Here is a 20,273-nt window from a genome sequence, read left to right as displayed (position 1 = left end):
TGCTGGGATTACAGGCGTGCACCACTACCGCCCAGCACCCTTGAACTTTTAAACTTTTATTTTTTAAAGTTTTATTTTATGTATATGAGTACTCCCTCGCTGTCTTCAGACATATCAGAAGGGGGCATCAGATCCCATTACAGATGTTGTTAGCCACCAGGTGGTTGCTGAGAACTGAACTTAGGACCTCTGGAAGAGCAGTCAGTGTTCTTAACTGCTGAAACATCTCTTCAGCCCAACCTTGGACTTTAAAATCAATTTACAAGAATGTCCTCCCTTAGCCGGGTGGTGGTGGCACACGCCTGAGAGTTGTTTGCAGCCTGGGAAAACACTCTGTCCTCTCCCAAGGGTCTTCCCTTTCCATCTGAAGAATGCCCCCGGGGCTCTGCCAGCTGTCATGGCTACAAGCGCTCTTTGACTTGTCCCATGCTGTCCCTTAGCTAGGTATCCCCACTGCACAGAGGGTCCGTCCCACTCACCCCACAGAAAGGTTTTTATGAGACAGGGTTTCTCTGTACAGCCCTGGCTGTCCTGGAACTCATTCTGTAGACCAGGCAGGCCTCTCCGCCTGCCTCTGCCTCCCAAGGGCTGGGATTAAAGGTGTGCGCCACCACTGTCCGGCCATTGTTCTGACCTTTAAAGGTTGCTTTATTAAGGTAATCAAAAGCCAAAGATGAGTTTATTTGTGCTTTATTTGCTGTGTCTCTCCCTCTGAGTTCAAAGCAACTAAATGTACTAAAAGCACTAAAAGTAGCTGTGTGTGTGTGTGTGTGCTGTGTGTGCATGTGTGAGCATGCTTGCACATTGCTAAGGGCGGCATGTGCTGGTGGAGTGCTTGGTTAACTGTCATCCCAGCATCTCACTTGGTGCTTTTTTTTGTGTTGTGTGTGTGTGTGCACACGTGCATGCTTGTACATTGCTAGGGTGGCATGTGCTGGTGGAGTGCTTGGTAACTGTTATGCCAGCATCTCCTTACTTGGTGCTTATTTTTGTGTTGTGTGTGTGTGTGTGTACGTGCATGCGTGCGCTCGCCTAGGCACCAGTCCTCTCCTGTGTGGGTTCTAGGGACTGAACTTGAGCCGTCAGGCTTGGTGGCAAGCACCCTTACCCACGAGCATCATCACCTCGCTCGCCCAGTCTCACTATGTGGGTCAAGCAGGCCTGGATTTTGTGCCAACCCTCCAGTTACGTCCTACCTTTCTGGTGCTGTCGTTACAGTGTGTGCCGACACGCCCAGCCTTTCCTTTTCAGTTGAGACAATATATGGCTATGGAGGCCAGGCCAACCTGGAACTCAGTCCTCCTGCCTCAGCTTCAACGTTGCTATTATGGGTATGAGTCATGACATCTGGCCAGCTCATTCTCTGGTCTCCTATGGAATTCTGTACTTTACATACAACCAAATATGAGAAGCCAGGACTGAGTCCGGGGTGTCACCAACACGGGGTGGTGGCAAGCAGGCAGGGGAGATGACGGGTGCTGTCCCCAGGGAAGGCAGCGCCGCACGTCTGGAGAGAGACGCAGGTAAGCAGGAAGGCACAGGTAGCACGGATTGTATCCCAGTTTCTTTTTATTTATTTTTTTTGTTTTTTTTCTTTTTTTTTTTAAGTATGGAGGCTCAAGTAGAAGATGTAGATTTTTTTGTCTGTTTAAGCTTTACAAAAAAACAAAATAAAACAAAAAACTCCTTTTGCATTCCATAAAAATTGACAGAAAAGCACCTGGCCAGAAGAGCAGCGGTCGCCAGCCCCAGCCCCACCCCCACCGTGGTCTCCTTGGGACAAGGGCACACCTGTGCGGGACAGTGCTGAGGACCTCACTTCTTCCTCCATAGCTGTCCCCTGTCCCCCGGCCCCGACTCCAAGCAACTCCCAAACACACACAGGATCAGATCTCCAGTTTTTCTTCTCTTTCACACACCAGTTAGTTCATAAAATTTTTTTGTTTTACATTTTTTACACCAATGTAACAAAAAGATGGAGGGAGCGGTGTCAGACAGGGTTTCTGTGCCTATAAACGGGCAAGGGAAGGAAGGGGGACAGGCGAACAAAACCACACGGTCTCTATGGAAACGTTGTGGGAAGCAGGCCTTGGAGCCAGAGGGGGGTGGTTATTGGACTTTATTTTGGGGGAGAGATGGCGCTGTGGTCGATGCAAACTGTTATGTGACCTGTCAGGGAGGGAGAGGAAGAGGGGAAAGGAGCAGAAAACGAGTTTTCTAAAGAAAGGAACCTAATGAGTGCACGGCATGTCCGCTCAGCGCGAAGCAGAGGTCTTTAGCACTGCTGCTTCCTCTTCAAGGCCTCCACCAGGTCGTTCTTAAGCGCTTCTTGCTTTGATTTGTCTGCAAACGTCTGCACAGACCTGCGGGGGAGAGAGGACATCAGCAGGCAGACCCATGAGAGGGAGGTGGCCTGGGCCAGTGTGGGGCGCCAGGCTTCAGTCTATCCTGGAGAGCGGGAAGGGGGCCCAGGTACCTCAGTACCTTGCTGGCCATCATGGACAGAGGTCATCTCTGCTCAGGCTGGGGGCAACCTGGCCTTTAGATCCCTAGGTCCATCATGGCGGTGCTGTTGGGAGCTTTCAGAGACCATGCAGCCCAGGCTTTCTACCTCACACCTGCTGCCCAGGTTTCTGGCAGAGAGGTGAAGGCTCTCGAGAGTGAGGACCTTTTAGTGAACCATCCACCCCACCCCCTCCACCTGCAGCAGAGGCTAGCTCGTTACCCTGAAGAAGGTCTAGCAACCCCCCTTCCCTACCAGATGCTTAGGAGCCAGCCTCCGAATGGCCGGGCCTCTGCTGCATGTCAGTGCTGCTGGCTGCAAACCCAGCCCAGCAGAGTCCCGCACGGCTGCCCTTGGAGAGGGTGAGCACCCTGGGCCCTGCTGTTGCCCACTGGGTTGGCAGGGAAGCACCAAAGCCCACACAGCTAAGGCTTGGAGGCCGGTACAACGTACAGAGCGCTTTGCGCACACACGGCTCACTCCTCAGAGCCCCCAGGGTGAACCCTCATCATTAAGTCTCATTTCCAGATCAGGCAAAGAAGGAGAGTTGGAGAAAAGTCCCCTGATGGTTCTTTCCACGACACATCGGTTAGTTAAGAGCATACTAAACTCTATGCAGCAACTGTGGAGAGCTCATAAGCGGTGGAAGAGGCAGGGCGCATGCTCGCAAGCGGCTCAGGTTCACACGGTGAGCGCACCATCTATCAGGAAGTCCATCCTCAAGTGCTCAAGTGGGGGGAGGGCGAGACAGAGTGGGACAGAGAAGCGAGTGTGACAATGCCTGAGGAGTCTTCAAGACAGTGAGGACAGGACCTGAGCAGCCACTGCTCATATGCGTGAGCTGCTGACACCCAGGGTACAATCGCCTCCTCAGGGGTGTTCAGGGACTCAAGAGGCCAACGCTAGACTAACAGTGAGGGGGGCTTAGGCAGAGCTGGGGCAGGGGTGGGGCACATGTGGCTGTCGGGCTGCGCTCCCCCCAGGACAGCTCTAGCTGCCTTGCTAGAGATGGCAGAAGCAGTATCCCTCAAAAGCGTTTTCTGCAGCAGGGGCGCAGGGAGGCCTGGGGATGCCACCAGGCTAGAGCTGCCGGCTGCTTTGGACCTGAAGTCAACGCATGGACCAGACCACACTGGCGGGGAGCCCAGCTCGGAGCCTCAGTGTAAATCCCAAGGCCTGTGTCTGGGCCAGGCCTTTGGTGTCCAGCCCTGGCCTGTGGGTCCTACCAGCCTTGTTTTGAAGCCTCTGGCTGCATCTGCATCTGTATTTGTCACAAGCCAAGTCATGGTCGTTGGCCATTGTCAACAAGCAAGATTATTTTCCTTCCCATCAGCATGGCCTGCTGGCGGACAGCTGCAGCTCATTAGGGGAGGGTGTGGGCACCAAGTGCCCGGCAGTGGCCAGTCTGGAGGCTTGCTGGCCTGGCTTGGGGAGGAATGAATGCTCAGTCACTCTTGGAGACTTAGAGAGAGACCACGCTTTCCAAGTCAGCAGCCCAAGGGGCCCTGGGGGGGGGGGTGTAGCTTGGAGACTTGCAGGATCCTTGGTAGAGGAGGCGGAAGAAGGATCTAGCTGTGCTGTGAGACCTGAGGTGAGCCAGCAGAAGGCAGGGCACACAGCCCTTGCTCCTTGGGCTAGTGGAGTGGGTGCACCTAGCGCCCTCTGCTGGAGAGGCTGTGATAATGCCACAGATTGAGCATCAGGAGCAAAAGCTCAAACCTGGTGTTTGCCCAGAGTGCAGAGCACACGCAGCACACACACACATGTGCACACTACGTGGGGCCGGGGCTACGCGTTAATGTGGCTGCCCACTAGCTGCGAGCAGACACAGGTTAGTGGCAGGGGCTCGGCAGGTTGGTGAGTCCTGTTTAGTTGGAGGCCTCACGCCCTTCGGACAGGATACCTGGGTCGGCTCAGTTATCAGGCTGGATGTAGACCTGGCGCTGGGTCAACACTTGAGAAAGTTCCCTCTGCAACTGCTTAAACTTGTGGTTGTCGGGGATAGCATCAAGAGATCTACAGAGAGTGTTCAGAGAGGGTGAAGCCGCAGCAGGAGAGCAACAGCAATGCTGAAGGAATGGGGCCCGGCAGCCGTGGGCAGAGGCAGAGACAGGGGAGGGCCGCCTCGGCACCGGGACTGACCGCACACTGCAACCGCAGAGATTTCTGCGGGCAGAGGCCCCGGTCTTTAGGGGTTCACACCTGCCTCCACACAGGCTCAGATGTTCCTCATGTTTCCCTCATTACTGGGGCTGCCGGCAGGAGAGGGTGCATTTGGTACCACAGCTCCGAGTCAGGCCTGAGCAGATACTTGGAACCACTGGATACCACTGCTGGGCAAACTCCCAAGTTACACCCTGCCTTTCCGGGCTGGGGAAGGACATCAGAAGATTGGGCCCCACAGACTCACAAAAGAGCCTGGCTGCAGAGCCCTTCCCAAGCACATCAGCTCTCCTAACCTTGTCAGCACCCTGCCTCTCAGATGGGACAAGGCCACTGAGAAAGGAGTGGGGCAAGAGGAAAGAGCTCAGACAAGATCCTGGCCACATGACTCCAAGGCCAGTGCTATCTCCGTCCCTCCTCAGTCACAGCTCTGTCCCCAGCTGGGCCCTGTCTGCCACTCCCACTACACTGGAGGCCACAGTGAGTCCTGCCTACTTCTGCAGAACTCAGAGCACGAGACAGCAGCAGGGCTCTCAAATGGAACCCCAGGCCAGGCTGCTCAGTTCTCTTCAGTGTCTTGAGCTCTGCGTGGGGCCTCCCAAGCCCAACTCCACAGGGCCTGGGCACATTTTGTGGCTGGCCGGTGGTCAGCTCCACCATGAAGGCTTCAAAGCTTGCCGTGGTCGATGAACCCAACGACCAGAACTGGGAGAGGTCAGAGAAAGTGCTGAGTCAACCTCTGAGCCTTTCAAACTGTGACGCCATCCCTGACCATGTCTTGTGATGAGGAGCTGAGAAGCCCAAGACCTCAGATCACTATGGGGTCTGGGAATCAAGCCCTGAGTTTGTTACATTACCTCAGCCCGTTGACGATGTCCTTTGTTTTTCCAAAGTAGATCTCATTCAGCGTGCTTCGGATTTTGTTTTCCATGTCCTGGGAAGGGAGCTGAGTCAGTGGAGCCAGCAGACAGGAACCCAGGCCCACACCCACCTGAACCACCCAGCCTGCAGTTCCTGCCTTGGCCACAGGGTGGAGCTGTGGGGCCGCTCCCTTGTGTTGAGAGCCAGTGCCAGGCTGCCAGAACCCCACCTATAATTTGTGTTTTGGGTCTTTCTTATCCTCAGGCATAAAGGAAGCCAACACCTAGGGGCTGATGGCCAATTCTGACCACTGCTGGGAACGGGTCTAAACCACATCACCAGAGCACTGCCTGGCCACCATCTCTGTGAACAGTTCTGTGAAACCAGAGAACATGTCTCCAGTCCAAACAACACCCCCCCCCCCCTTCCAAACGGGACATGGTGGTGACAGGCGAGACTGCAGCGGCCACAACTGAAGCCGCTCCAAGGCCCCTGGTGTTCCAACCATCTGTTTGCACCCTGAGTTCAGATCACTGTTCACACACAGCAATCAGGGGAAACAGGGCGGAGCAGGGGCGCTGGGGTGGGTGGGCCTGGAGCCCAGCTCCGCTCGCATCCAAGTCAGAAGAACTCAGAAAACCGGAGGCAGGGTGGGAACAGCTGCCGCAGATGGAGGCAGTGGAGGAGCAGGCCGGCTCATGCTGCCCGTGCAGGGTGAACCTGGACCACTCACCTCCACCAGGCGTCCGATGTTGGCTATGTGTGGGGAACAGTCGCTCACAGTTTCGTCTTTCTCCATCTGCAGAGACATTGTTTAGTCAGAGAAAACTGCAGCCTGCCACCAACAACACACCAATACTCCTGCCCTTCAGTCCTCTGTCCCTGCGTGTCACAGTCTTCTGGCGGCTGGTGGCTCTGTGGACCTGCTGTTACAAGGCCAGTTTTCTAGCACTAATGACTGAAGTTTTGGGTTGTACACAGCCCAGCCAGCAGACATCCCAAAGCCCTATCATTTCCAGGGTATTGTCTCTTGATGCTTGTTTGAGAACGGACTTCCCACTTGGCTCCTAAGGCCGCTACAGGGAGGGCAGCGGGCCACACTGGTCAGATCACCTATGGTCACATCACTCCCGGCAGCCACAGGTACAGACTGCAACTCAGGTTTGGGTGAGGCCTGCTGTGGCATTGGAATCCTCCTGTGTCCCAACATTGCCACATCTTGACCCACCCAGCAATGGCACCATGGACCCTGTCAGCTAGTACCTGCCTAGGAGGGACTCACAGCCCTTGTCAGCACCCCCGCCACCCCAAGGGCAGGAGCTAGCAGTGCAGGGGACCGTGAGACTCCTGGGTTACGCGGCCCAGGGCCAGCAGCCAGCTCAGAGTGTGAACAGAGGAGCCGGAAGAGAGGTAAGAGGGTCTGCGGGGTTCTGGCTTCCTGTGGTGAGCTTTATCTCCCTGACAAGGGCGCGACAGAGCAGAGAGCGGCCCATCTTCAGATGCACAGGGAACCAGGAGTACTAAGTATTTAAAAGCTAAATATGGGGGCTGAGGAGAAGGCTCAGTGGTTAGGAACACAGGCTGCTCTTCCAGAGGACTGGGATTCAGTTCCTGGAAGCCACGTGGAATGTAATTGTCTGCAACTCCAATTCCTTCCTCCTGAACCACTGAGATAAAGGTGTGGCCTAACTCAGGACAAGAGCTGGTAAAGGCCAGTATGGCAGAGCGGGCCCAACAGGTTCTAACAGAATTGTCCTGACTGGCACCTGCTTACACTAGTCAGAACTGGACCACTGAGGTGGCAGTCTAGCACCATGCTGCAAGCTGAGAATCCAGCTTAGAGTTCTAGCCTGGACCCATGGGCCTTGCAGAGCCACATGATGCTTTGCAGAACACAGTTCTGGTACTGCCAGGGTTGCGACTAAGTGCTGCCCAGAGGAGGTGGTGATGGGGCTGTGAGAGCCCGGGGCCTTGGCCTCCTAGCCTAGACCCTGAACTTTGCTGGGTATCCTTTGTCAAGGGGGTCCTGGAAGTCTTAGACTGTGACGTGTCTTCACAAAGCTGCCATTGAGAGTGTTCATGACTGCAGTGACAGCCACAGTCCCACTCCAGGTGTGGCCTGCACGGTGCAAGCCGACTGCTTGTGTGTGCATGGGACATAGCTGGGGAGCACGCCTCAGAAAAAGGACGGGGCCTGTCAGCCATTTTTGAAAGGAGTTCTTAGAAGCCAACAATGCTCATGGTCCCTGTGTCCAGCCTCGAGACTGCTTAGCTGCTCCGGTGGGGGGTTCTGACCAGTGAGCTGCCCTTCTCCAGACCAGTCTCTCAGTCCTCTGCTTTATGTAGAGGGAGACTCTTGCCTCCACAAGGGAAGGGATGAAGGCTTTGAGGTCTCTCAGGGGCCATTTTAGTGAGTGGTGGCGGCCTGGGACACCTTGTCACCATGTTTCAGAATCAAGAGCCACCTTCCAGCAGGAGAGGCTGGACCCCAAGACCCTCAAAGAAATAGTGTTTGTGTGTGTGTGTGTGTGTGTGTGTGTGTGTGTGTTAAGGGTTAGGGGGTGGACTCCCCAGGAGCACACGGGGCCCCAAAGCTCAAGACCCTGGCCCACGCAGGCAGTTTCCACGGCCCTTCCTCCCACACCTGGCTGGGGCCAGCCTGCTGGCAGCGCTGGCCCTCCAGGAACAGGGCTGTTTTTGCAATGCATCTATCATTACACCCTCATAAAGGACGCTGCCAGAAGGAAACATTTTTATGTTCTGTGGCAGCACAGATGTTCCATGAGGTGGTTCCAGCTGAGTCTGTAGTCAGGGCGGCCTGCCTGTCCCCATCAAGACCTTTCCTCCTCTCTGGGGCTGAGGTCCTCACACGGGGGTGGGGCGACGGTTCCCACCGCCACAGATGTCTTTCCTCATGAGTTCAGTTAACAAGAGGGCCCGGCCAGCAAGGTCCTGGCTCCTGGGTCATGCCCAGGTGCAAAGGGCCCTGTCCACCTTGGCATCCATGCCCTGGCCTTTACTGCATGCTAAGCTAATGAACACACACGCAGAGCCAGTGCATGCCTTGCAGCATCTACCACTTGTTAAAGCACGCACCATGCCCGGGGCCCTGCCGCCTGGCCAGAGACAATGCTCCCACAGCACCCTAGGCAGGAGGTGTGTCCGACTGCGCTGGCCACGTGGAGGACTAATGGGAGCTGAGGAAGGAATCGGATTGGCATGGGCTTCCAACAGATGCCACCACAGGGCACACAGAATTCTACAGAGTGTAAGCTTTGTCTGGCACATGGCTGTGGGGGGACAGGGCTACAGCCTGCACCAAGTTCTGGAGGATTCTGAAGGCAGTTTGCTTTGAGACAACCTCTCTGGTGGGTAGATATTATATATGTTTACTAGAAAAGCCAAAGAAAAACCACAGTTCAGGGTTCAGAAGTTCTGGGAAGGATCCAGCCCACCTTCTTCTGCCTCCCGGAGGCCCAGCACAGCCAGGCCCGGTCTGTGGGTGGTGGTCTCACATCAGGTTTTCTAGTGCCAGGCCATTTGACAAAGACTCAACTCTTAGATAGAACACTCAGATGGCACCAGGCTGACCACCGCACTCACTGCGGCCTGCTGCTGGCAGCCGAGCTGGCAAGGTAGGCTGGCTCTAAAAGTGCCCAGCCTTCATTCCCACCACCTGCAAGTCAAGGCCACGGGCTTGTCTTCTTACAAAACTATCTTGCATGGCCTAACTGCCAAGCCCAGGTCAGGAGGCCTTTCCTGTCAGGAACTACGGCAAAGACCTCTGGTGGCTGGGCCTTTCCTGAAGACCTGGGAGTAGCTGTGGCTGCTGGGGAAGGAGAGGTCGGGGGAGGCAATGACCAGAGAGCCCAATCTCCTCTCTCCATTCGTCATCCCACCTTTGCGTCTAAATATTTAGAGTCTGAAAAGAAAATGAAGCGAACATCTGTAGCCCTGCCCCGGATGGGAGTCTTTGGATCTCTTTCCAGAGATTTCCTTGCCTCATTCCCACGCCTCTGCTGTCACACAGGTGAAGTGACCTTTCCAGGCGGCTTCCTTTTCCTATCTAGGACTTGGCACACCGCACCTTTTCCCTTGGTCCCGGTCTTTCCACTGGGCCGCAGTGGCAGCCCACCAGGGGCACCTTCCACTACCCGCCTCTCTCGTGGAGTCTGCCTTGGCAGGAAGATACAAGGAAGCTGGAGAGAGCTCCTCAGAAGGCCTCTGCTGCCATTCCCGCCACCCCCTAAAGGCTCTCGCCCATCTAACGGGTGTCCCCAAGAGACAGCTTTGAGTGGAGGCAACGATAGGACACAGTGGGGGTGGGGGAGGTAACGCTCTCAGCAGCTGGGATGTGCAGCTGGGGCCATTTATCATCGTGACAGGTGTCACCAAGAAGGGTTCTCAACTCCCTCAATGTATTCTCAGAAGCTATATAAGGAAAACAGGACAAGGAGCAAACCTGCAGGACTCCTGGGACGGGACCCCTGAGGAGAACAGCCTCTGGTCTTCTGTACATGGGGCCTGGGAAATGAGGGAAGTGAGGGAAGCCCCCAGGGTCAGGCTGAGGGGGAAGAACTGCACTGGGGACATGGGGACCTACTCATCCTCGATGAGGGGTGCTCCTCACAGCTGGACAATGGCGGGCAGGGTCATGGCCTGGCACCATGGGCCTGGTGACAATGTCCTTCCTGGCACCGTGGAGTGGGTATGTATGACAGAGAAGGAAACCCTCTGCCTACTGATTGCCAAAACTGTGTTGTGTGTGTGTGATCACTCCCAAATGGACGTCACTGGAGCTCTGACCCCAAGAGTATATGGGAGAAAGGGCACTGTATTAGATACGTGGGTTCAAATCCCGGACCTGCTACTTTGGTTCTAGTCAGTTATGTAATGGCCAGAGTGGGCCTCAGTGCCCTCTCCTGTTAAATGGCAACTGCCTAGAATCTACTCGACAGAGACGGCCATATCTGCTTGCTGTAGGCTGATCCATACAACCTTCCTGGAACCCCAGCCACCCATCCAAGGCCTCCACAGAAAAATGTCCAGGGCTCACATGGGACTCAGAGTCGAGCCGCTCACCCCTGCTGCCATGTCCACTCAGGAGTTTACTTTGCTAGTGTCCATCTGTCCATCTGTGGCGTCTCCTCTTTATAGTTACTCACGTGGAGGCAAGCCTCAGCATTAACACACCATGGATGAATTATGGCCCTGGCCCTAAGGCTGCTGACAGCAGCACGGATTTCCTCAGGAAAGCCCCAAGAGCACAAGGCAGCAGAGGCAGTGGGGACAAGGTGTGCCGAGGACAGCCACTCGGCAGGCTACGTTTGGCTTGGCAGGGCTACTGAGGACGGCACTACTGAGCCAGATGTTTGCCATGGGCTGGCAGCGTTGACTTAAACTATTAGGAAGACGGACGACTAAATGTTACAGTTCACCGGGTGTGATCAGACAGTTCCCAGCAACAGGGAAGGCAGGAAGTAGCCTCCGGATGGACTTAAGGGTTCCCACCCATTCACTGGCTAGCAGGGAGAAGTGTGGGCAGGCTGTGTTGGAGTTGGCTGGCCTGCCCATGTCAAGGGCCTGAGACACTGAGGGTGTATGCCCACACAGCAGAGTGAGTTCTCACACAGCCCTGTCTAGAGGACCTGGGCTCCCTGTGGCCTCTAGCCCTGACACTGGCACAGGTCGTGAGGGTTTTGCACAGGAGACTGTAAGCCTCCAGTGGGACCCCAGATGTGCAGGCTGGCATTGGCCTTATTGCCTTTGCACCGCTGTTTTTCAACTGCATGTAGGTTCCCGTGTAGCTTGTAGACTGCAAACCTACCCAAGAGTTGCAAACCCAAACTTTTCTGCCATTGCTTCTCTCTCTCTCTCCTCTCCTCTTCCCTCCCCCCCCTCTCTCTTTCTCTCTCTCTCCTTCGTGAAAGGGGTTCTCTGTGTAGCCCTGGCTGTCCTGGAACTCACTCTGTAGACCAGGCTGGCCTCGAACTCAGAAATCCACCTGCCTCTGCCTCCTAAGTGCCGGGATTAAAGGTGTGTGCCACCACCACCCAGCTCCTCTTGCTTCTCTTAAGAGCTGTCAAAAATAAAGTTATCTTGGGTGGCTTGGGTACTGTGAAATGAACCTTCTAGGCAAGTATTCCACCACTGAGCCTCACCACTGAGCCTCATCCTAGTCCCCAGTACAATAATCTTATTGAGAGTCTTTTGAAGTCAGACATTCAAGAAAAGGAGGGGCTCTGTGTAGCGGGTTCCTAAGTGCTTCTCCTCCCGAGGACCTTGGCTGTGTTTAGTCTGCTCCTCTGTGCTCCCTGAGCACAAGACTTCCTGCCACACCAAACAGGTGGCATAAAGTGCTCCCCTAAGATGGGCAGGTGTGTAAGGGGCCCTGAAGGTGTCAAGGCTATAAACACGAACTCTGGATGGAGTGTAGAGGGGCTGAAGGCTGTCTGGGTGCATCTAGTAGTTCCTAATGTAGATGCTGAGAGACAGGGCATGCAGGGCTGAGAAGTTCAAGTTCTATGTTCTGCTCACAGTCTGAAAGGGACATCTTAGAATATGGCTGCTAGAGACAGTCAAGCAAAGGACAGGCGAGCAGACGGGACGGGCTTGGCAATCTTCAAGTGCACCAAGCCGGAGAATGGGCAGGCAGGTCCCACCAGAACCCTCTGCTTCCAGTAAGCAGGCAGAGCTCAGACCTGGTCAGGGAGGCGAGCAACTGGCACTGATCTGCAGGGAGCAGCTCACGTGGGGGCCCACGCCTAACCGGACCGCCAGCAAACTCAGCAAAGCATGAGCATGGACGACACCAAGCCCTGGTGGGTGACAAGCTGGCCATCACCCAGTCCTGTCAGACAGCTGGTGCATCCACATGCAGCTCAGCCGGCAGTGATGTGCAAACGTCAAGGACCTCAGCAGGTGGACGGGCAGCTGCTCAGACACGCTCTTTCTAATCAGGGCAAAGTGCGCATTTGCCTCTGGAGGCAGCGGGCACTGGCGCGAGGCTGGGGCGAGGGCTCTACCTGTCTGGTTAGGCTGCCTCCCAGGTTCATGGTGCCCGAGCCCGACTTGTTGGTCTGCAGCCACAGCATCACCGTGGAAGTCAGCTTGTAATGGGCGGTACGGCCACTGGACTTCTCCTGGGGGACAAGGAGGACATTGTAGCCTTGTAAACCGGAGCCGAGGAGGGAGACGTGGAGCCCCCCCCCCCTCCTGACACCAAGGTCATTCCTCTCTAATGAAATCCCCATGTTTGCACTGGACAGAACTGTCATTGTGCCTTCAGTTCTCTGGGGGCTTTCAGCATCAACGATCATGTCACCCTGACTTTACCCACGTGGGTTCTGGGCATGTTTAGGAGTCAGTGGGGCTCAGAGCCTAGCGCGTCCCTTGCAGAAGCATCTGGGGAATCAGAGCTGTACTGCAGTGCGGCGCCTGCGCTGGGAGACTGGCCGCCGGCTGGGGCGCTGTCTGTACCTGCACCTCCACCACGTGGATGGAATCCCAGCAACCTTTGATCTTCTTCGATCCATCCCCAGCTTTCTTTATGAGGATCACCCCAGCAAAGCCGTGATCCAGATCCCAGAGGTAGACTGACGAGACACCGCCTTCAAAATACCTGCAAGAGATGCGCCCACGGACCGTTAGAGTCAAGCCAGCAGGAGCAGAGTCCTCCGCCAGATGCTTCCTTTACTGCTCTGCCCACCTGGCCCTGCAGAGCACAGGCCCCGAGTCCTGGCCACCACCGTCCTTCCTCCGTGTACTGCTTGAAAAGCCACCTGTCCTGTTGTTCTTGTCACAGACTCATTTCTGTGAGCTGGCTCAGGCTGCCCTGGCGGGGACCAGCAAACACAGTGCCTTGAAAGCATCTGTCAACACTATCTAGTGACCAGGACAAAAGCACTAGGTGACCTAAAGTGAATCCCTAGGAAACGCCCTCGGTGCTCTAGAAGCATTTATAAGGTGGCACGGCCGTCTCTGCTCAGGTACCTCAGTTTCCCCCACAGGCCACACTGGCTGGGTCTAGAGTTTCAAATGCTAGAACTGAAGGAAGCAGAAATGCAAGCCCGAGGGTGACCTCCTTGTGGGCTCCCCTCCCTAAATTAAAAAAAAAAAAAAACTTTTCTCAAGAAAAATAAATTTAAAAATCACCCCATAATACCACAAATCGGCATTTCCCACAAATCTAATTTTTCCGAAGTTCCTTCCAGTCTTTGTTGAGATGTTGGATTTTTATATAACTCTAGGGGATGATGCCAGGATGGGGGAGCGTGGCAGTTTTCACCAGGCAGCTGATGCTCAGTCCTTCTCCACAGTGGCCAGTGTCCATCGGGAGGTTCCCCACTGGCCACAGAGCAGAGGCCATGCTGCCAGTGGTCTGCCACACCCACTTTCCCCAGGAACTGGAGTGTTCTCTGCGGGAGCAGGGCGGACAAGATGAGACTCGGTTCCTCAGACAGGGCCCCAACAATTCAAGAATGGACTTGATTCCACACACCAAGAAGGGGGACCTCAGGGAATTCACTCAGCTGCAAGTCTCAACGAGAATGTCTAATACAAAGGGACTGAAACCAGAGTGATTAGAAGGGCCGTTCTGGAATCATCCGGAAGCCCCAGCTTGGCTGGCAAGCACTGCCAGAAGGGAGGTGGCCACGGGGTGCTCAGACAGTTGTACCCCCATTATATGGTTTATGGTTTCACTCTGCGTGTGAAGCATTAATTAAAGAAGGTCCTCAACAGGCTTTGAAAACTTACCCTTACCTACTGTACTTTGATCATGGTGACATGAAACACGGAAAAAAATAATTTTATGTGGTTCACATTTATGAGTTTTTACATAAAGGCTTTTGTGGGTATTTTAAGAATGTGCTAAAATGTTGTCTGAAACCACATGAAGCCATGGGAGGCGTTGCCCGCCAGAACTAACAGCACACACATGGAAGCACTTTGATTGGCCTTTGTACATTTAATGAGTCAAATAGTATTAATATTGTTTAAATGCTCACATGCTATTTCAATGAGGTGGCTGTGCCACGGCTCCAGGCCTGCCCTCAGGCCTTGCATGTCAACAAGACTGTGGAATCCAATGTGGCCAAGCCCTGAGAAGTTAGGGGACCCAGCTGATAGCACTCTGAAACCTAACTTCAGTTCTGGCAAAACTCCTGGTTCTCTAAGGACCGAGGAGAAGGGGTCCAGGCAGGAAAGACCACAGGGCTCCGACAGCAAGGAGCTCAGTTGGGTGGGAGGACAGCAAGGAGCCCAGTTGTGTGGGAGGATGGTCCTTTTTTTTTTTTTTTAAAGTCACAGGTGACTAGGAAATCTTTTTTTTTAAAAAAAGATTTATTTATTATATGTAAGCAAGTACACTGTAGCTGTCTTCTGACACCAGAAGAGGGCATCCGATCTCTTTACGGATGGTTGTGAGCCACCATATGGGTGCTGGGATTTGAACTCATGACCTTTGGAAGAAGAGTCAGTGCTCTTACCCGCCGAGCCATCTCTCCAGCCTCAGGAGGGCAGTCCTTAAGAGAGGAAAGGACAGGCTCCTTTCAGGCCTGTTCCCTCATAGAAGCGGGAGCAACAGAGGGATGTAATCACAACACACAACCCAGATGCCACGTGCTCTGCTCAAATCAGGAGACAGCAGCTACCTCTCAGGAGGACCAGAGATGCCGTTTTTTGCAGAAGGTTGGGCCATGAAGGGAGGAGTGGAGCCCCACCCAGAAAGCCTCATAGCAGACTCATTGACAGATCACCAGGGTGTGCGTGCATGCGTGCGTGCGTGCGTGTATGTGTGTGTGTGATCATCTTTGCTGGTACCAGAGGAGTAGACGCACATGAGGCATAATTCCTATCAGAAGCCCTGGCGGCCCTGGCTGTCTACAAAGGAGAACAGACCTGCGGAGTGGTCTTGTGGACCTTGAGAAACGGGGGTTTCAGGGGAGAAGCTATAGTTGCTCTGTTTGGGAATGACAAGGTAACCATTAAGTGACTCGGGGCACAAGGGGGTACCTTTGCACAGGGGGATGAGGCAGGGGACACAAGGCAAGACCCTCGGAGGGGCTGGCCACTGCCAGTGAGGCCAGTCATAATTATGCACCTACGTGAGCATATCCTCTACCCCCCTCAAGATCCTTAAACTGGATCACAATCTGTCTTCTGAGTTCCAGGTGACTACTCCCTCCAGCTGCATACCATCAGTCACATTCAGAGTTCACGCCACAGTCTGCACTGCGGAACCAAAAAGCGAAAACAAACCACAATCAAAATGACCTACTCGAGAGAAGTAAAAGCAGCCTTCTGGCCCTGAGGACTTCATGGAGCGTTTGATGCCGAGGTGTGCAGGGGCCTTGGATGGAAAGTTGCTTTGGAACCTGAGCTGTAACTGTGACCCACCCAAGCTGCAGCCGCGGCCAGCCCGAGCTGCAGATGGAATGAGGAGATGGGCCTTGAGTGGCTTTGGAAGCTGGCCTACAATCCTGCCTCCTGGGACAGTGGCCAGGTCCAAATGCAAAGGTTTCACATGCACTGAGTCCCGGACCACAGCCTTTAAAAAAAAAGCAGTAAGGCCAAGGCCAGGACAGTCTTGCTGGAGCTGACCTTCCAGCACCCTCTGAGACACACACTGTGGTTCTAGGGGTCACTGGGACCTCCCTTCAGCCATGGTGGGGGGGGTTGTGGGGGTTGCAGGGGGGGCTCTGCCTGGGCAACTGGCGCAGGTCTGGGCACAGGCCATGAGACTCCAGTAGACTCAGACCTGAGATGACCATGACACTGACCCAGCTCACAGACCCAGCTATGTCAGAGGCTGAAGGAGGAAATGATGTTTCAAAGATGCGAGGTGGGGATTTTCTTCTGAAGCTAGACTGATTAAATAAAGCCAAGACATCCAGGGCCGGCGGCACACACCTCCAAGCCCATCCCTTAGACGGCTGAGGCAGGAAGGTCTAGAGTTGGCCCGTGAAAGGAATGGGCTGGAGACAGCTCTGTGGGTGAGAGACTTTCTGTGCAAACAAGAGGACCCAAGTTTGAAAAGATGTGCTGGGTCAGCGACATGGCTTAGCAGGTAAAGACATCCACTGCCAAGCCTGACCTGAGTTCAATCCCCGGGACCCACATGGAGGAAGGAGAGAGCTAACTCCCACAAACTGTCCTCTGACCTCCATATGTAAATAAATACATTAAATAAATACATTAAAAAATGTAAGTTAAAAAAAGAAAAAAGCTGAGGCCGGATGTGTGGTGTGTGTTTCTCTGCAACCCCAGCACGTGGGAGGCAAAGGCAGGGGAAGCCAGTCCGCTCTACAGAGTGAGTTCCCCGTCTAGCCAAGGCTACATAGTGAGAAACAAAACAGAAAATCCAAAACAGACAACAATCAACAAGAAAGAAAAGCCAGGCATAGCTGCAGGTGTGCTCGCCTGTCAACCTAGTGTTGGGGCGCAGAGACGGGCAAGCCTGGGGCTCACTGGCCAGCTACTCTCTGTGAAAGGCAGCTTCAGGCTCAGTGAGAGACTGCCTCACAGGAATAATGCGGAGAGCAGTAGGGGAGACACCTGAGGGCTCCTCTATGAGCACACACGCGCACACACACGCATACAACCTAATAAGGCCAAAAACAAAGCTGAGAATATTGATTGGTACCAATATGGTGCCAAAGACTATTTCCTCATGTGGAAATCAGGGAGTTGGTAAGAGTGAGCCTCTCAGCCCTACACCTGTGACCTGGGGCTGCACAAGGCTGAAGAGGTAGATACTGAGTGTCATAAAGCTGGTTCACAGCATCTTCCGTCTCTGTCAAAAGCTCCCGCTACACAGTTCTAGGCACAAGGCACTCAACAGCTCCCAAGGCAAACGCTTCTGTTTTGGATACTGGGCACAGTTAAAAGCTCTGCCTTTTAGCGTCACCTAGAACAGGAATGTCACACTCCTCACAAAACTCAAGATGGCTCCCATGGACTCTAAGAGTTCTCAATCTCATAGTGTGTTCTTCCTGTCACCACGACCCACCTGTCTACCCGCCCGACACCCTGTAGCTCGCCAGGGTCCTTCCTATGGTGGGAGAACAGAGAGCCAACACTGGTAATACCTGAGCCTCCCGTTACCCAGACTGCTGGGCAGAACGGTCCTCGGCTCAGCAGTCCACAGCAAGGTCCACGCCGAGCCTGCAGACACCCCAGGGACCCCTGCAGCCAGCCACTTGCCTCCCACCCTGTACATGGATTCGATTCTGCTGTCGCCCACAGCCCCAGGCTACCCTCCCAAAGGGATCACTGTGACTCAGACTCTATGAGAGGAAGCGGGAGGCAGGAGAGTAAGCAATGCCTTCTGGACAGACACAATGAGGCCTGGGGGAGGCCCTGGGGGGGGGGGAACCGAGGTCCCCCTACATGGAGGGGCTGAGCTCTGGCACCTCTGTCAAGATGAAGGCAGACCAAGACAAAGGACGGTCTCAAGACCTCTGAGAGAGTCGACGGCTAAGGGAGACTGGCTGCAAAGGCGCACGCAGGTCTAGTAACCCTGTAAGCCTGGTCTAACTGGTGATGCCTTCATCCGGCGTCAGGCTGGCAGTGCCAGATGCTCTTGGATCCTGAAGCTTTCCCTTTCCTTCGTCACCTTTCTGTCACAGCCAGGGCCTTCTGAGACCTTACCAACACAGTCTAGTAGCACAGACTGTCACAGATGGCTGCTGGGACATTTTTACTATAATCACAATGTAGGCATGGCAGGGACAAGGTCTTTCCTGCTTGATGACAGAGTTTGTGGTAGGGAGAAAAAACCCCACAGAATGGAGCCTTCCTAGCAGGAGCAAGGCTCTAGCTCTCAGACACCAGACTTCTTCACGTGCCTCCCCAGACTACAAGTACCAAGTCCTCAGTTACCAAGAGTGGCTGGCTTCTCGGACTACCCTTCACATCCTTCTTATGTGAGAAGGGTACCTGCTTTCCGCAGGCGAGGGCAACTTAACTTCAGCCCAGGACTGAGAAGAACCTCCAGTGCCCAGAAAGGCTCTGAAGCCGGCTCCTTCTTTCTGTGTGACGAACATTCCTTTGCACCCAGTGGCTACAAACTCCTGATTTGTCTATCTCCTGCCAAGAAGAGAGCCCAGGAGCTGCCCACATGGGCCAGAGGGAAGCCCAGGGAACTATGGATGTCTATAACTCCAGGGCTGGGCAATAGATGCTGTTCTGACTGCTTATACCAGCTCAGTTTAGGGGTGTATGTGGACAGTATGCTTACAGACAGGAGAAGGTGCCTGTTAGCAGCATCAAACTATTTCCCTTTGCACCTCTGTATGCTCTGAACCGCCCAGGAGGCCTTCCCTCAGAAACATGAAGTGCTGTTTGATGTGAGCAAAATCCCGCCTCCACGGCTTGGGAGCTAGTCTTGGCTACACACAAAATAGAGAAATTAACCTTGGCTTTGGGTGGCTGAGCTCAGATATGACACAGAAACCTAGTCACCCTTGTTTGTGTGTGAACGGCTGTTTTACCACAGTTTATAGAACATGTCTCAGTCTGCCCACAGACAAGGGGCAGGGATTCTGTGGAAATTCCTTCCAGTACACACAGGTGCAACGATCCCCTGAGCAAGCATACCGATCGGCTTAGGCACGTGTGACTTTAATGCCAGCCATGCTCACACGTGCACATCTGGGCCTCGGCTGTCCTTTACAGCCTCTTTTTACAGCCTTCTGTTTTTTGATTTGAAGGGAAATGAAGACTTCTCTGGGAACAGCTGTGTGACTGGAGGAACTTGGGGATCTGAGAGGGCATCTACACTCAACGCTGCAGTCACTGCGTCTGCTGCAGCCACTCCCTCTGCTCGGACACTCCTCAGGGAAATGCAGCCGGCTCTGTGGAGCCCAGGCCTTGAACAAGGCGCTGGGATTACCAAACCACCTCCATTAACCAAAGCTCCTTTTTTGGGGGTGGGGGGGTGGCTCGGTGGGCCAAGTGCTTGCTACGGAAGCGTGAGCGTGTGAGCTGGGAGTTCCACAACCCACATAAGAACTGAACTGGCCAGGGCAGTGTGGGCTCTCTGGCCAGCCAGGCCGGCTAAGCAGTAAGCTCGGGTTTAATGACAGACCTTGTCGCAAAAAAATAAGGTGGAGATTAATAGAAGAAAACATTTGATGTCAACCTCTGGTTTCCACACATACGAGGGAATGCTTTCCTACACACACACACACACACACACACACACACACACACACAAGGGGACATGGACGTGTTTATGCGTGAACTCATATACATATAACCCCAAGTAAACCAAAACTGCATGCCAGAAGGGTAGGGAATCCAAGGAAGTCTCAGGCTGAGAAGTAGGCAGCTGGAACGGTTGTCTGGAGTGGCTGGTTTAAGGCTTATATTTTGTGCCCACACCAGATCGACTGGCCTTGTGCAACATCCTACCTGCAGGCAGAAGTGACATAACCTTCAGGCTGTAATTAAATGTACACATGAAAACCACCAGGAAATCAGAGCAGGCCAGGAGCCCATTGGTGGCTCAGAAGCCAGGAAACGACACTTAAGACCCTTACAAGGAATTCGGGAAGGAAAGCCCCTGCCTTAAGGAGCATTATGGAACTCTGTCCTTGATCATCTGCCCCAAGCAACCGTCCGTCTGTCTGCCTGTCTGCCTTGGAGGCTGCTCAGCCGGGGAGGAAGGCACTCTGGAGAGACAAAGCCTTGACAGTGGGGGAGCTAGGCCTGGCTTCCAGAGAGATGTTTTATTCCAGCATGT

The 20,273-nt window shown here is 54.1% G+C and overlaps 1 protein-coding gene across 2 annotated transcripts in view; it reads right to left on the bottom strand.

Annotated features, from left to right (window-relative positions):
• Positions 1-1,886: 1,886 nt before the first annotated feature.
• Positions 1,887-20,273, bottom strand: part of Capzb (capping actin protein of muscle Z-line subunit beta) — a 98,442-nt gene continuing 80,055 nt past the window's right edge. The window contains exons 5-9 of one of the 2 annotated variants that reach the window (XM_052177873.1): positions 13,007-13,148; positions 12,553-12,669; positions 6,261-6,326; positions 5,524-5,600; positions 1,887-2,363 (exon numbers count right to left, since the gene is read on the bottom strand). In XM_052177873.1, the coding sequence (XP_052033833.1) occupies positions 2,276-2,363; positions 5,524-5,600; positions 6,261-6,326; positions 12,553-12,669; positions 13,007-13,148 (490 nt within the window). In that variant the 3' untranslated portion in view covers positions 1,887-2,275. Of the gene's footprint in view, positions 2,364-4,401; positions 4,520-5,523; positions 5,601-6,260; positions 6,327-12,552; positions 12,670-13,006; positions 13,149-20,273 lie in introns of those variants that run through there. The other variant, XM_052177874.1, reaches the window with a different exon arrangement.

This window comes from Apodemus sylvaticus, chromosome 3 (genome assembly GCF_947179515.1).
Source record: "Apodemus sylvaticus chromosome 3, mApoSyl1.1, whole genome shotgun sequence".
NCBI lineage: Eukaryota > Metazoa > Chordata > Mammalia > Rodentia > Muridae > Apodemus > Apodemus sylvaticus.
The sequence above is the reverse complement of the archived record's forward strand: the minus strand, read 5'-3'. Positions and strand labels throughout refer to the sequence as shown.